At 42.1% G+C, this 16,948-nt stretch overlaps 1 protein-coding gene across 1 annotated transcript; it reads right to left on the bottom strand.

The window, feature by feature from the left end:
- Positions 1-231: 231 nt before the first annotated feature.
- SERPINB5 (serpin family B member 5) lies at positions 232-15,580 on the bottom strand. Its single transcript, XM_072853171.1, has 7 exons — positions 15,567-15,580; positions 9,586-9,760; positions 6,863-7,000; positions 5,681-5,798; positions 4,116-4,258; positions 1,993-2,160; positions 232-685 (listed from the first exon to the last, which is right to left on the bottom strand). Exons 2-7 carry the CDS (start codon positions 9,757-9,759, stop codon positions 293-295), a joined length of 1,134 nt encoding a protein of 377 aa, XP_072709272.1. The 5' UTR covers position 9,760; positions 15,567-15,580; the 3' UTR covers positions 232-292.
- Between the last annotated feature and the right edge of the window lie 1,368 nt (positions 15,581-16,948).

The raw sequence follows: 16,948 nt of genomic DNA, 5'->3' as shown, positions 1-16,948 counted from the left end.
TTCGTTTTGGGAAAAAGATGTCACAGAGGAACTAAATATACTTGTTGCTGAGGCTGGGATACTTCTCAGTAAAATATGATGTGTTCTTCACAGTGGGAATCCTTCAGCTTAAGGGAATGAAACATAAGGAGATAAACTAGCTCTGCTGCATATGTAGAGTACATTGTATTACCCAGCTGCTATATGAACCCTTTAGATTTCCTTTCAAAAGTGATAGTCAGGATGCCAAGCTTTACAGGAACATGCACCACCATAAATGTAATGATGCTTTTTCATAATGAATACGCCCTGCTTACGGGGAACAGAATCGGCCTGAAAGAATCACATTGCGGGTTTTGTTGTGCCTAAACAAAAAGATAAATGGATGGTCAGCTTTAAATTCATCTTTGTGTTGCAGAATCCGATATCCTGGTACTTCTCGGGACTCGCCACCTTGTTCATTTACTTCCAAAGAGACTTTATGGATGATCTTTGACAAAACCACACCTTTTGTCTCACACATCTCAGAGAAATCTGATGCGCTCTCATTGAAGACATGTGTCATTCCCAGGCTTTCCAGAAGTGGCTTCAGGTCATAATCACCTTCCATGCTAAACTTTGGAAGAAATACATTCACTTTGGTGTTGGCCATCATGCTGGGATTGGTCCACTGTAATAATGTCGTGGGGGTGAGTGCCTTTTCCAGCTGAAGACAAAGGAACAAATGAAATTAATGAGCAGTCCAAGGAAAGAGAGGAAAAAAAAGACTATTCATGAACTTCCCACTCTATCAAGCCTCAAAAAAATAAAGTCCAAAAGGCAACCTTTGCTTTTGAATTCACAACTGTAGCATTCAGGGTTAACATACTCTCAGTTATATTCATGCAAGTATGATTTAATCCATAGGACAGACCTCTGGAGCAACTCCACTGTATGTGCATGCTCTGACTATTAGCCCCTTACAAGCTTTTGATAGGCAATCACCTCAACAACCATATGAAGGAACCTGAGAAAGACAGTCCCTACCCAGGTTACACCTGGCCAACTGACAGGTCCAAAAGTCTTGATTCCTGACCCTACAGAGTAATGAAATTGCTGGTATTTGGGACAGAAAAAGACTCCAAATCCAGAGCCTGATCTCAATCAAACATGCAGCTGTTTGAGCAATTTTTTAAAAACTGGGAAGTGAGGAGGCAGAATTTCGGGCCACAACAAATTGCTATCAGAAAAGGCCTTAATGCATTTTAAGATATGTGTGCTCTGTAATTTATTCCTACATATAAAAGTACCTTACAGCTGCAAAGACAGATTCCTCCTGCCTTTAAAATTTATGGCCAGTTGCAGCAAATTACAACGGAGACTTGCATGATCATCTGTCTCTTAATCCTTAAACTTTGAAGTGAGGTGAAAATATGTTCTAAAATTTTCATAGAGAAATTACATGACACAGTTGTTCTTTAGGAAATGCCTTATTTATTTTCAAATTTATGTGCAATTGTAATAAAAAATGGCTCATTTTTAGGCACCTCTGCTCAAAATTAAAACTTAGAGAAGTGTAAAATAAATCACGGATACATGTCAACTGAAAAAAATGAGGACACCAGAGTAAATAATGTCAGCACTACTGAGTACCCAGTAAGTATGACTTTAAGCACTTTACTATAGCAAGAACAAAAATCTTAAGAGGAAAATTATTTTTGGGGTCCAGATTTTCAAATTGATGCAGATTCCTAAAGTGCATCATGGGTACCTTCTGCACTTTACACTGTCTTCTGTGCACACCCTACCTAAAACAAAGTCTTGTTCACAAGCTCACACTTGGCCACAGTGGAAACAATGATGTCACAAATACGAGATCAGGAACAGAGAAGCAGAATAAGAAGGTAAATTCATAGGAAACTTACTTTTTGTTTCCTTCTATATACCGTCTAAATAACTTTCCGTAAGCATATGGCATTATAAGCAGGCTGTTTCAAAAGGAAGCATCATACCAATTCTGTTTTTTTCTCTCACCTGCTCCAAGCCAGTGGTCTCATCTTCAATCTCTTTGGGCAGCAGAATGAGCATGCTTATATGTTTGTTAAGGCATGGAAGCTCAAGGATGGCAACATTTAATTCTTTTACATAGCCCAGGCAAAAGGTAGCTTCCAGATTCATCATTTGCACTGGTTTAGTTTCAGTCTGCAAAACACAGAGGAAACAATCTAGCATTCCTTTTAATTCACAAATAAGATGGTGAGAAAGGAAAGCGTGTAAGCTTGCATGGAAGTGGTACATTGAGTTACCATCAGCGAATTTGTTGGCTTTCATAGGTAATGAAACCAGCTGTAAGAGACCCTGTTGGCTTTTTACAGTAGCCAGCTTTCCAAAGAAAAGTGGAACAGAATTCTACTTAATACAATAGCAACATATTGGGGATGTGCCTTAAAAGAGAAATTTACGTAATATCGGTGGCCTTTCATGCCTGTTTCACTGAGTGCTACAAACTATATTGTCTACAGGGCATCGTAATGCCAGTAAGTGTCAAGCACTGAGCACATCTCAATAGTGAAGGTCAAGCTGTTCATACGAATAATTGATATGTTGGTTCAGGAGCTGAAACAGAATAAGAAGAAATTTCAGGCTTACCTAAAGCCCTATGTCTTTGCTTTTCATGAATGAAACAAACCAAAACTCTTTATTTCATAGGGAAGATTTACAAACTGTTCTGTTCACCTGGAAACTCATTTAAAATTCAAATTCAGTAGAAAAATGTTACTTGAGATGTTTCACTTCAAAATTCTAGTGTTGATTGTATAATTTTAAAAACTTTTTTAGCTGAAACTGTTGGCTGATGTGGTAATTTATGAATATTTTCAATGAAACTGAAACTCCAACTTTTCTCATGCACATAGATATATATATATATATGTATGTATGTATGTATATATTTGGAGTATAATCTCTTTATCTCACAAATGTTGCCCAGCTTTATGTCTTGGTTTAAAGCTGACTGTCTGATCACAATATTCATCACTGGTCACAGATTCCTGAAGGCGACAGCCATGGGTGCTCCATCCACTTGGACCTGATGGCTAAGCAGGGCTGATACGCAGAGGGATGCAGTTCTGAGCCTGACTGGAAAAAGGGAGATTGATGGGGCACCATCACTGAAGAGGAAAGCACAGGGCCAGGCACCTAAGGGGTATACTCAAAGAGACCCCAAGTGTGTAGATGTTTCACTAGCTCTGTGGCCACAAGAAATGCAATGTTTTGTGCTTCACCCCTGCTGGTTTTGGGATGCTGCCTCTGGTACGTGCTGGAGTCTCTTGGAAGAAGCTACCCATGAGAATGTGCATCTCCTTGTAGGCAATGGCTGCTTCTGATCACATGTACTCATCTCCTGTTGTCTAAATATACTAACAGGACAGGCTGTTTTCACACTGGGCCTTTGAAAAATGGATGTGAAAGCACCAGCAAAGTTTTAAAACAACATGACAAGCAAATTGGTTTAGCGACCCTTGCAACAGCATATAGGTTTAGATAAGAGTCTAAGAATGTCACAGAATCACAGAATCACAGAATCGCACAGGTTGGAAAAGACCTTTAAGATCATCGAGTCCAACCGTAAACCTAACACGACCAAGACCACCACTATACCAAGTCCATAAGCACCTCATCCAAACGTCTTTTAAATACTTCCAGGGATGGCGACTCAACCACTTCCCTGGGCAGCCTGTTCCAATGCTTGACAACCCTTTCAGTGAAGTAAAATTTCCTAATACCCAATCTAAACCTCCCCTGGCGCAACTTGAGGCCATTTCCTCTTGTCCTATCACTTGTTACCTGGGAGAAGAGACCGACCCCCACCTCTCTACAACCTCCTTTCAGGTAGCTGTAGAGAGCAATAAGGTCTCCCCTCAGCCTCCTTTTCTCCAGGCTCAACAACCCCAGTTCCCTCAGCTGCTCCTCATCAGACTTGTGCTCTAGACCCTTCACCAGCTTCCTTGCCCTTCCTGGGACACACCCCTTCTTTGGACATGCGACATGTCGTGGTAATAATAAACATTTCTCATTTTCTCTTTTTGGGATTTCCTTAGCTCAAAGTTCACATTTTCTTCAGTGGAAACAGTACGCTGTTTTTTTTCTGAACATACCTTGTTGACTTTAAAAGGACATTCTTTGATCTCTGCCTCTGGGAACTTCTTCATCCAGTTTGTGACAAAATAAGCTGCGTTAACTAGGAGGATCTGAGTCTGGTCATTTACACTATCCTCATTCAAAATATTCTCCATTTTGCCTGTGAACAGGTTTAAGATGGTTGTTAATACAATGATACATTATCAGTATATCAATTGCTTCAACTGAATATGGAAACATTTCACTGAATTAAAAAATTTGTGTCCTGCATCTCACAGGTAAAAGATTTTAATTCTAATGGAAAATTCCAAAAAGAAGCACTTACTTAAAATTGCAGCTTAATGTTTAAAATGGGATTTGGAATCAACGCAGATCTTCCAAATGACATGTTTTCTTGGGTTATAGAGCATGGAATCAAAAATACACCTACTGCTTTTGTTCAGTACCTTAAAGAAAGTACTGAATTTTCCATGAAATTCAACAGATGTAAGCAAAAAAGCATTTGTCATTTGGAAAGCAAGACTTGAAGGGAAGTTCCAGATTAGCAGCTACTCATTTCTAGACTGATACATGAGAATAAAATAACCAGAATAATAAAAAATGCTTCTCTGATTACTGTTCATAACCAAATGCTGCTACAGACTTCAAAAAGAATATGGAAGTGTTGTCCTCACCCTCGCTCTGTTTTAGACCTGTTCAAGCACTGCCATAAAAGACACCGAATTCAGAGCACTGGGGAGGCAAGTCCAGCCTTCATGCACGAATTGCACAGGCAGGGCAAGGTGCTTCCACATGGGCACCTGTGCCAGCCTGGGGAGGACCAGACTCATGCACCCGTGTTTTCGTATTTGTACTACACGAGGGCAACAGGCAGCAACCGACCCCAGAGCTACCTCTGCACAGGCTGCAAACAGGCTCTGTTAGGGGCACTGCGTGCTCGCATGGGCCAGAGCCGGACCTCTGCCCCCATAGACTGGGCAGGCTCTGCCAGGGGACCCTCACTGTCACTGATGTGCATCTGCTGTGACTTGGCCCAGCGGCTGGTGGCTCAGTGGTACTGCAGGAAAAGTGCCCACAGCCCCACTTCCACAGGAAGGCAAGTAAGAGATGCACATCTGCTTGTGGCACCCTTGCTGGCAAAAGCAGCTGAGCTGAGCTAAGCTGAGCTATTAATTAACAGCCTGACATTCAGAGTCCAGCAAGTACTTCCCATTACAATAAAACTTTTAAAGGAAACCAGGGCCTGGGTTTGATGTATTGATGTCAGATGTTTGTGAAGCTCCACAGCCAGGAGCTGTCGCTCTCCCATACTGTCCTGCTGCAGTCAAACGTGAGCAGCTTTCCCCAAGGCTAATGCAAGGTGAGTTGCACATCTCCACCTTCAGAAATGCTGCAGTAGGAAAGTTAGTGATTTCAAAACAGGCTGACATTGCTAATCCTCATGAATCCAAATAGTAGGTCTTAGTCCCATCGCTTTCACTATGTATTTACTTCTCAAAGCATTAGTAAAGAGGTGTCACAAGGACAAAGATCTCTTTCTCCAAATAGGCAAACAGCATCCCCAAGGTTAAGCTGTGCTCACCATCAGTTAGCTCTGAAAGAGATTTGTTGATCTTCTGTCGGGTTTCCTCAGTTTTTTCTTTGAACTCCACTAATTCCAGTTCAGATGGAAAAGGCCTCTTCGTGGAGTTGACAAAGTCCTGAAAGACACCAGGTACCAAAGTCATCCTTGGTTCAATGCCATCCATTCAATGGCTCTTTACAGAGCCTGCAATATCTGCATCCCGAGCTTCACCAGGGTGTAGCTGGGGAGTATATTATGATGGACAGCTATTAAATAACAGCGGGTGACAACCAGGATGCACAGCTGCATTCGGCACAGCGCTCCCAAGGTTGTCTTCAGTCCAGTGGTGTTACATCAGCAGCTAAAGTAACTTTGGTATTGCAGGAGTGACCACATTGCCAGAGTTTGAAAGGATAAAACAACCCTCAGTCCAGGCCTGGGTAAGAGAGAGGACTGAGTTAAAGGCCACAGGCTGCTCACATCATGTCTGTCCTCACCAGATGAGATGTTTATTGCTGTGGATGGGTATTGGCCTTTGCTGTAGCAGAGGCTGAACAGCAGGCAATCTGATTATAGCATCATTTAAGCATGTTGAGTTTTCTGAACCATCACTTTTAGGCTGATGTTGTCCTTGCTTGGGGCCCTATTCAAAGACAACTTTAGGGAAAAAAAAAAAACACAACATTTTTCTCAGTTATTTGCAAGGTCCATAAGTTATAAAGCCAAACACCACCTTCCTCACTTGTGTTGTTTCAATAGCCAGGCTTCTTCCTCCTCAGATGGATTAAGAAAACTACAGCTTATGCAGTAATTACTTGGGTGTGTGAACTGGACAGACACTTGCACCACCAACTTTTTTTAAAACTCCTTTTTGCTCATACTTACAATGCAAAGACTTTGATGTGGCATAGAAGTCATGTTGCATTCAAAACCTACTGAGCTACTGACCTAAAGCATATTAATGAAAGAATTAGAAGTGTTGTAATAGTTGCATAGCTTGGGGTCAAGCAGCACACTCATCCATCCTCCTACAAACTTTTATGGCAGCAGAGAATATTATGTTGTTCATCATCTGAGTCTAGCCAAGTAGCAGCCAAAAGTGAGAGAATTTATTTCAAACAACATTGCAGTCTGACACCATAACCCGTCAACATGCTGGCCAAGCAATTCATAGCACCAGGGCTTTTCTGCAATACTTACTGTGGTAGGATTAAGAGACTTGTCTACAAAGAGCCGTTTGACCATTTTCAGTGCAAAGAAAGAGCTGAGTTTGGAAACATCTGAAGTTACTGTCTGAAACCCGAAACAAACATCTTTGACCTCTTGTAAATGAAGTACCTGTTAAATGAACATAATAAAATACTAAGCATCTTTTCTATCATTATTATCTAAACATTCCTAACAGCTTACCAAAAAATAATGCTAGTTTGTGACCAGAGCTGTGGCTTTTTGTATATAACTTAACAACACAGCCTCTCACTGTTGTTACTCAAAAATCATTTATTTGACATCCTCACATAAATCTAAAAATCTGATCCTACCAGAACTTTAACAAAACACATTTCTTTCCTGTGAGCAGTCAAAAAAAATCAATAGAGCTGTTCATGCTGGTGATGTGGCTTAGTCGATTAAAACTCTGTAGTATGGAGTCATAATGTTTTCACCAAACTTACATTCCTGCCCACAAACCTGGAGCTTTTAAGCCAGATAAATGAGGGTCCCAGTTAGTCTCCTTTCTAGAAGAGGGCTACACCTTTAAAAATGCTTAACAGATCATCAAGTTTTCTGATTGCTGTGACTGATACATAACATTACATGATATTTCAGCAAAAATCGACCGGAAAACTATGTCTGTTTTGGTAGACAAAGTATGAGCTGGAGGTAGGGCTGCTGCCCCACACACTGTCACCTCCCAGCTCCTGGGAATGACAAGTCCAGTTCTAGGAAGTGCTGGGGTGACCTAAAACTTGCTGCTTTTAGGCACCAGAGGTGAGAGGTTACTGCTGGTTTTGTTTGAAAATAACCCTGTAAATATGAATTGAACTTCTAATGCCTGCTTATTACAGGGTCTTTGATGGTGGCTGTTTCATTACAGGCAGCCTGCCCAGCCCTCCTCACCTGTCTCAAACTCGTGCATGAGGCATAGCAGGCACTAGCGACCTGCTTTTCCCTTTGTTCCTCACTCCTGTTCTTTCTACCTGAACACATCATATCTTCACAAACACAAGAAATTGCTGCTCTGCCTTAGCCACCCCTCCATGTCCTCCCCACTCCTTGCTCAGTGGGAGCAGAAGGAAATAAGCTCCCAAGGACACAGCACCAGCACAGCTCTCATAGCCAAACTCCACAGTCACTTCCTCAGCAACAACCTTCTGAACTTACTTCCTTTTCCTCCAATAGTTTTATTTCTTAGCATGTTAAGTGCAGAAAGCTTCTGTGCCTTGAAACTACGTTTGGGGAGAAGGCTATGCTACTGCAACTTCTCTACCTAGCAGAGCTTTTGGCACAAGTTTGTTAACTGATATTCTAGAGTAAAACTGCCAATCTGGCTCCTTTTGTATCTGGTATTTAAAAACCCAAGCACGAACTCCGGGGCGGGCAGAAGCTAGAATAGATGTGGAAAATAGGAGATATTACATTTTAAAACATACCAAGTTCTCCTTTGTATCTGTAGTCAGCACTTTTTATATACCACTTGAGAAATATGAAACGTAAACGCGCTTGTGTAACAGAGCTCCATTTGTGGATGTGTACGTTAATTTATTATGGGGTGGTTCAAAGCAAATTGCAGACACAAGTGAAAATGAAATTAAGGGCAGGTTAATATTTTGAACTCTCCCATTAGAAAGACAACACTTGAATTTTGAAATGGTGAGGAAGCTCCAGGGTGTCATTTAAATTTAAAAAAAAATCTAGAGTTAATTTCTGAATTTTTTTTAAATTTGGAAATGTTGGAAAAATCTGCAATGCCTAGAAGATCATGGATATATTGCTGTGCAGCTCTGCAAATAGCACAAGACTCATTGTAATCTGTGGCATGCGTGGGGGCACAGGAGGCTGTGCTTCGGGGGGTACCTTCAGTGAATGAGGAAGTACAGGGAGGAATTCCCAAAGGAGGGAAAATATATTCAAATACGTAGAACATCCCTCAGAGCCAGGTGATAATCAGCGTATAAATGCATACTGAATTTGCTTCTCATCCACCTTTAGGTAACTGCAGAAACCGTGGGCACCCTCACTGGGATAAAAAGGAACTACGCAAATCTCTGCTTACACAGGGCAGCAGAAGAGGCTGCGAGGCTGCCTCCCTGCACCCCAGAGTGAGCTTGATAAACTGATCGCATCGTGACTGCCATGCTGCATCATAGTGTTGGAAACCCCTTGAACACCATGAGCTGCTTGTAAGGAGAAACACGGTTGAAGCTGTGCCCTCTTCTACTGCATCCGCCTCCTCTTAGCGGTATTGCGGGAGAAAGGGGAAACGTCAGTGCCAGGGCTGCTAAGCATACTTGCTGCTGACCGACAGTGGCAAAATCATTTCCAATTCTATAAAGCTTAGGCATTCTTGAATAATGAAAAAACAATTATCCAGAAAATGCAGTGATCTTGACCGTGACTTGCAGCCACAGTCAACACTATGATAAAAGGAGGCAAGGCTTTAATGCAACTGTTGAGGATTCTGCCATGTCCCCTTCCCCCTTGTAAACCCTTGAGAAAGCTTTTTCTTTATGCCAGATTTTCAACCTCTTTTGCTGTGTGGGGCCGTGGAGTGTGGAAGCTTTCTGGAATTTCGGATGGATGGTTTGCAGCCTGGCTTACACGGGAACCAGATGTCCAGTAGAGTATTAACAAGAAGAAATAAGAAAGCCACCTCCGACAGCCATATAATTTTGCAGCCACAGAACCGGATGCTGACAGCTTACCTGTTTCATCTGGTCTGCAGTATCACCTTTTGTAGCTTTATGTACCAGAGCCAGAGACGTTGAGGTACACAGTGGGGCAAAAATAATATTGGCTGTTTTGTCCTTCTCACATAGTTTTTTGAACATATCAACTGCAAAGGCAGTGTTTGCTAGTTGCAGAGCGTCCATTGTCATCCTGAAACAGAAAAGGGAAAAGAGAGATGACTCAGAGTGTAATTCTAGCTCCTGCTGTGGTGGGGCTGGGTCAGAGCACTGAAGGAGGCTGGACACCAGTATGGGGACTGGGCAGCTTGAACCTTCAGGGAGACGAGAGGAGGGCCTGGCCGAGCCCACTCAGCTTCAGAGCACACTGGCAGCTCCTGAGGAGCAGGGAAGGTCTCATCCATGTCCAGCCAAGGCAATGCGAGTGGTTCAGTATCACCTTCAAGTGACAGCTGGCAATGCCACATGTTATATGGAGCCAATATTATCAGAAGCACTTGGGGAAATCTAGGTAGGTCAAGGTGACCCATGCATATTGAGTCAAATTGGATCACAGATTAATTTAATCTGTTTTTAATTGATACTCTTAAAATGTGCCAACTTATAAGGTACTTTGCCTATGCTCTGGGCTCTCCTGGCTCTCAGACAGGCCTTTAATAGTCTCATAATCTTTCCTGTCTCTTGCTTCATGGTTAATTGTTCATTAAAGCTTTAGCTTTGGTACATGTCCTTCCTCTAAGGGATGACTCCCCATTCCCCCTAGCCTTGCTAGAAGTCTCCAGAAAGCTGTCTGGTCCTATAGGTTGAGATTGTCCTGGAAACGTAAAGGAGGCCTCCTAAATAAATACTGCTGTGTGCCCACTCATCACTTACACTGTTTTAACTGCAAATATTTTCCTAGCCATTCTTAATAACTGCAGTTGCCACGGGGCTGTTAGATGATCTGTGCAGTCAGGAATGGGAAGGGTGGTGCCCAAGGGACAGTTGCTGCAGTCCGTGCTCAGGGAAAGCCAGAGAGTATGCCCATCTTCCAGACTGCTTTCACATACCTGAGATTGCACTTTGGTGTAAGCACGTTTGCGTAGATTCAAACTAACGAGGGTGAACCACAGAATTTCAATCATTAGCACAAGTCTGGCTTTAGACCAGAAAGCACACAGAAGACGATCCCTTTGACATAGTGAATTTGACACTACTCTGCCCTCAATGTCATGTATCCCTAAGAAAAAGGCAATCTGTCAAAACTGGTGTTAAACAGCTCCATCAAAGCTATTGACAGAGAGAGAAAGGAAATTGAAAAGATTAATATTGGGAGGGACTTCAAAAGGCATAAGATTTCACACAGAACCTAAAAGGTGTCTCCAGCATTTGCTCTCTCCAGGAAAAATGGCAAAATAGCAGAATAAATATGGTGTGGAGGGGTGATTTTAAAAGGTGTGTTCTTATCCAGACACATACCTATCTACATTTGCATTTCAGGCTCCGACACTGAAGATCTAGGGGTCCTATTTTATCCTATTATGAAAAGGAAAGCCAGTTATTTCTTACATTGGTAGGAGGTTTGCTAATATTTTGAGAAACACCTTAAGGACAGGGATTTCTCTCCGACAACTGACTACTTAATACTGCAGTCTCAAACATTTACGTACCTAGTTCATGTCATTTGCATCCCAGCCAGGAAAGATCTCACTGGGTGAGAGCAGAAAGGTATGGGAAGACAGAAAGGGGAAGAGGGAACTTACGGGCATGGAACTGTCTCCAGCAAGGTACCTTTCTTGACCGTTCACTCTCATCCCAGTTTGGAAAGGCATTTTGAATTAGAACAATCTCCTATTTGAGTGCATGTGTCATACTGCCCAAACTTAGCTGAACATCTGACACCATTATACAGAGACGCTGTGGAGCAGTCGTGGTACTTGACAGTAGTGAATGACTTCCAAATAATCTGTGGTATTTATACATTTTTATGGGAGTAACAGAACGGGTGCACCATTTGCCTCGACACGGTAGAGAAAACACTTTGATTTACTCGTAAAGCCTGTTTGATTAGAGAAGGCCTTTTACAAAATAAATGTCTTTATTTTTATTTTAATTAACTTACACATGTTCTTGGATCTATTTGGTAAGGCAACTGGTTCATTTGGCAGCTGGTTTGTTTTGGGCTAAAAGATACTGTATAAAAGGTTACTGAAATGCATTGCACAATCTAATTAAGTAAAAAAAAAAGATACTGGCATAAAACCAAGGCTTTTTAAATCCAGGTTTGAAAAGCACACCTAACCAGCACTGCACTCTCGCAAAATGTTCTGACTGTTGGTATTAGCAACAAACTGTTTGCTAACAAATCCCCTCCCGCTGGAAAAAAAAAGAAAAGAAATTTGTCTTGAAGAGGGGAAATATTAAATATATATCACTGAAGAAAGTTATCCCCACATAAAAATATAGAGGAGTATGCTTTGCAACACCTAGAGGCTTTGCCACAACCCTGAATTCAGAATGGGTCTGGCTGGACTTGTCCATCTTCCAGTAGCCTGGCAGTGCCCAGCAGCTGCTTGGTAAAGAGAGATTATCCATGTGAGATCCCATTTTACAGTGTCAGCAGGCGTCGAGCTGATGTCAGAGTGAGGTTCAGGAAGCGTGTCCCGGAGATCTTATGGGTGTAAAGGGAGAACTAAGCGCCAGCCCAGCACTGCAACCATCTATCTCATTTACGTAGTCACAATTTCTCATGCATGAAAACAACTAATTACCAGAAAAGTCAAGCTTGCCAGAAACCATGGGCTCAGCACACACGTTAAAGGAGGAGAGCTTTGGGCAGAACAGTGGCAAAAGACAGTTACAACAAATTTGAAGGACTGAAACTGCTGATGAGGGAGTAACTTGGAACAACAGGAGCAAAGGAGCAAATGTAAAATCATCATTTAAAATGCCTCTCTGCAGCTGCTCATCTCAGACACGCACCTTTGTGCCTGTGCATGTCTTAAACTCCCTTGCATAGGCTAACTATCTTATCTTGCCCATTAACTCAACCATTCACACATGAACACACAATACATCCGTATACTTTGTCTCCTTCTCACTCCCCCCTCCCCCCCGCTAAAATTTAAAGATTTGGGGCAAGTACCAACTTCCCAGGTATTTCTTACTGAGGAGCTGGTGGAAAATTAACCCAGGGAACCAAGAATGTGTCATTCAACATCTACCACCCTCAAGAAGACAAACAATATGAAGAATCTCACAATGGGGAATGAGGCGTGCAGTTCACCTGAAAAAAATCTTATTTGCTAGTGGGGTAGAGTATCATTCTTTAGTACCGGCTCCCCTGGTATTATTCTATTTAGGCCTCTGGATCTTCCTTACAGGCTAAAAATCAATATGTATCATTCTTTAGTACTGGTTGCTCTGATATTATTCTATTTAGGCCTCTCGATCTTCCTTACAGGCTAAAAATCAATATGCAATCATAACTGCTTGAAAATACTTCTTGTTCCTTTCTGGTTTCATATTGCAAATGCTATGCTGTCATTCTAACATTAGTATTTTCAGTTATATTGGCAAACCTAGGGTGATTTTAAAATGCGTATGTGCTACCTGTGTTTCACTTCCTTGGGTTGCAAGAGATTCAGAGTAAAAAAAAAAAAAAAAAGGAAATTTTGCAGAATTGAATTAAACTCTTCTTCCTTATACCAGTAAAAAGCTGTACCATGGCTTAAAAACTCTTATTTTCTGACCTCATTAGTAACTCTAATACTGTCATGTTGGATCATTTTCTACAAAGTTTCGATGTTCCTTTTCAGTGAAGAAAATGGGACGTATTTTGTGGTGAACCTTTTATTTACTTTTTGTTCATCCAGTAACTGCTGATACTCTCAAAGCTTCTTTTGTGCCAAGTTAAACTATTTCTGGTAGTGGTAAAGCTCTCCATTCTTACAATTTCTTTCTTTTAATGCTACTATTGAAAAAACACCCACTCAGGGCTTTTTGTGGGGAAAAAAGTTCAGTTTCACCCTTAACCTTGAATGATGGGCTGGATAGCGAAGAATAATCTCTATTCCACCACCTTTTTCAACTGCACCTGGTCAGTCAGTTTTTTATGCTCCATTTATTAATGATGTATGATATGTAGGAGCTCATGACATTCATATTCTTGAAAAGAATTCACTGTATTAAATATTACAAAATCTTAAATCTCATTAAAGCCTTGACCATCCTAAGCCTTGTGAGTCCATTAAAGCCAGTTCCAGTCAAGTGAGAAGGGTTGAGGAAAGCCCATCAAGAGGAAAGCCCATTAGCTGCCCATTAGCAGTCTTAGAAATCAGACGCAGCTCCTGAGTCAGTAATCACAGGGAACCCTCAAGCAGGGAGGAGTCAAAAAATTGAAAATGAAATTTTAAAAAGGCTTGCTGCATGGATTCTTGCCGAGCCCCTCCTTTCCTGGGAAAGCAGTATGTCAGCATTTCCAGAGAGGCCCACGGCACTGGGGCATCTTCTAAGGACAGGTAGCTTGTAATCCACCCAGCTCTGCTTAAAATTGTGAGTCTGCCACAGTGTTATAGAAACACTTTCAGATACAGAAGGAGCTGAAAGGCTACTGAACCAGTTTAGAAAAACCTGATTTAAACTTGTTTATTGGTATCAGACACCATTTTTGCTTAGTCACTCTTGAATGTAACAACAACAACAAAACAAAACAAAAAAAACAACAGAGAGGCTTTGTTTACTATCTGCTTACTAAGAGAAAAGCTAAATATAGCTTATCTTTTAAAAATATAATCAGGAGAATAGCAATGTCTGTGTGGAAATGTCTGACAAGTCAAGTTAGTCATACGGTAGGGATAATCTGATAAAGCAAGTATTTATTTTATTCTTGTCTCGGTTCAGCAGCCCTTCCAGGAGAAGACACCTGTGGCAGATAAAGTGTGGACAGTGCTGGCCATCCAGTGCTGGGGGGGAGTGTATTGGGTTTGCAGCTCAGGAGCTGTGAGTGCCAGCCCTGTAGTCTCCAATTCAAACAAACTTCCACTGAGAGGATAAATGATATGAAACAACCCACACGCATGTTTCATGAGTGAGGCATTAATATTTGAAACTAGCTCAAGCATTTAACATGACCCCACTTCAGCTCTTACTCGGCAAACACAAAATATAAAGGAAATAAAAGACTTCTGTGAGCCTTTTCTTCTCACTTCTACACAAATGACAACTCTTCACCTGGCAGACTACCTGGCTATGCAACAAGGACACAATTTCCTCTGAACAGACATTTCTTGGAGGAACGCAAGACATCAGACTGATGTGGGACAGAGCATCTCGTATAGCTGGGGAAAAAGCACTGTCAGCAATATAACAGGGAAAGTCACTCCAGGAAGGAAAGAGAGAAACAAGCCACCACAATATGCTTTGTTGTACCTCAATAGCCAGTGAATTCTTCAAACTAAATGGTCACACTGAAAATAAATTGGTAATTACTGGACCTAAGTTCCTGCCCTTCGCTTTAAACAAGTGTGGATTAGTCACTTGATTAATAACTCAAAGCAAACAGAGCAGAGCGTACACACCTCTGCAGAAAATGAGAGGACTATTCCTCTGTAACAGAGACTTACAAAACAGTCTAAATCCTACTTTGACACATGGAACACTTTCACGGCATCATACACAACCTGCTTTTTCTGATACGGGGAAAGCCATTTGCAATAAACCACCATATTGTAATAATTCCTAATGCCCTTGCCGTCTCACCTGCCAGATCCTATTCACTGCTTCCAATGAATCTTTTCAGGGGGAAGAAATATAGCGTAGCAAATGCAGCAATTTTGGGATGAAACCAAAACATTGTAGTTTGGGAAGGCTTTTTTGCTCCTTTAATTGCACATGATATCTTTTTGTATTAATTTCCTTATCCCACTCCCTCTACACAATTATGTTTCACTGTGGAGATTTGTTAACTATTAGTTAGGCATTAATTAAAGTATCAGAGGAAGGAAAAAAGCTGTACTTACTTTGCAAGGCTATAATCCTGGTAAACGAATCAATGAAATGGGTACAGCACGAAGAACTAGCTACCTGTGATGGAACTCTGCCGAGCAGAAGACTCTGTTACCTTGCCTGCTCATTGACACCACTCCCACTTTCCCAACCTTAATTTGTGACACACTCCCTCTCACTCTCGTTTTCTTTTTTTTTTTTTTCACCCTTACTCATTCTTCATGGCAACTCCTACATTGGAGGAGCAAAATGATTCACACCAGAGTTGTCTTTGCCTGCCCAGCTACTGAAGACAACAACAAGCTCCGGCAGGAAAGAGCAGCCTTTGTGCATTGCCTTCAGCAAGCGCAGTACAAAAGGCACCAGACAAGAATGAACGAAGACTACGAAGGAGAGAATACAGGGGTGGATGAGCAATTAAAAGACCTTCTGAGCAAAACCAGTACTCCAAGTTACATTGAAATTGCCGCTATTTGCAGAAAAATTGTAATTGTGAAAAAGACGCCCAGGAAGACAACCAAAACGCGTAGGAGTGCGTGGCTGGGCACTTTGCATCTGTATATGCATTAAGACAGTGTCTTAACGCTGTCTTTGTAAGGGGCGTATGTGTGTATTTGGTTGCCTTAAAAGCCCAAGGCCAGACTGGAGTTAACGCTCAAGGAAAAACATCTGCCCTTCTTGTTGCTATAAAGCAAGAGCTTCCTCCCATAGGCAGCCAGTTCCTCTGCAGGGGAGCAGCCTTCCCTGCTGCTAGCTCTCCCCAGAGGTGGGAAGGGAACAGAAAGTGTCATCACTTCACCTCCAGGACAGGGACCGCTGGGTTCATGTCATACAGTCCATGTTACTACGGATGAACATGACAGGGTGGGAGAAGAAAGTGAGAGGGAGAGGCGATGGTGCAGCTGAGCCACCCGCAGCAGGGAAGGAACACCAGCAAGTGCTCACCACCATGGGAGGCCATGGCTACACTTCAGTCCCCATGAGGAAACGGTGTGCCACACCACAGGCACAGCTCAGGTTCACACCTCAGTAACCCCAGATGGCCCTGCATACTTTTAGGCTACAAAAGGTAAATGCAAGATAATTGAGTCTGCTTTCAGGTTTGCAGTGCTGGCAAGCCCAGCTCCCCAAACGAAAGGGCTAGGAAACCAAAGGATGTGTTTTCACTGACATGGTGCCTCCTTGGTGACGGTGGGAATTGGGGAGCTGTTATCTCCTTCTGGAACAACATGTTCCTGTGTTGCTTTGAGCATAAATCATGCCATGCCACGGCGTCCTGATCAGGTCCTACCCATGTTTCCTTCCAAAAGGCTCCTAAGCTTTTATTACCCAAAGGAAATAATTATATTTTACTTTCTGCTGTGATGCAGATGGGGTTCACCTTCCATCATTACCA

Source organism: Ciconia boyciana, chromosome 2 (genome assembly GCF_034638445.1).
Source record: "Ciconia boyciana chromosome 2, ASM3463844v1, whole genome shotgun sequence".
Taxonomy (NCBI): Eukaryota; Metazoa; Chordata; class Aves; order Ciconiiformes; family Ciconiidae; genus Ciconia; species Ciconia boyciana.
This window is presented reverse-complemented; position numbering and strand designations above follow the sequence as displayed.

Bases quoted from the DNA above. Each gene is read 5' to 3' on its own strand.
- SERPINB5 (XM_072853171.1), bottom strand. From the start codon at position 9,759: ATGACAATGGACGCTCTGCAACTAGCAAACACTGCCTTTGCAGTTGAT. The intron at 5,799-6,862 runs GTAAGTATTGCA...GGTGTCTTTCAG, and splicing joins AGTCTCTTAATCCTACCACA to GACTTTGTCAACTCCACGAA. The intron at 2,161-4,115 runs GTATGTTCAGAA...TGTGTTTTGCAG, and splicing joins GTCCTTTTAAAGTCAACAAG to ACTGAAACTAAACCAGTGCA.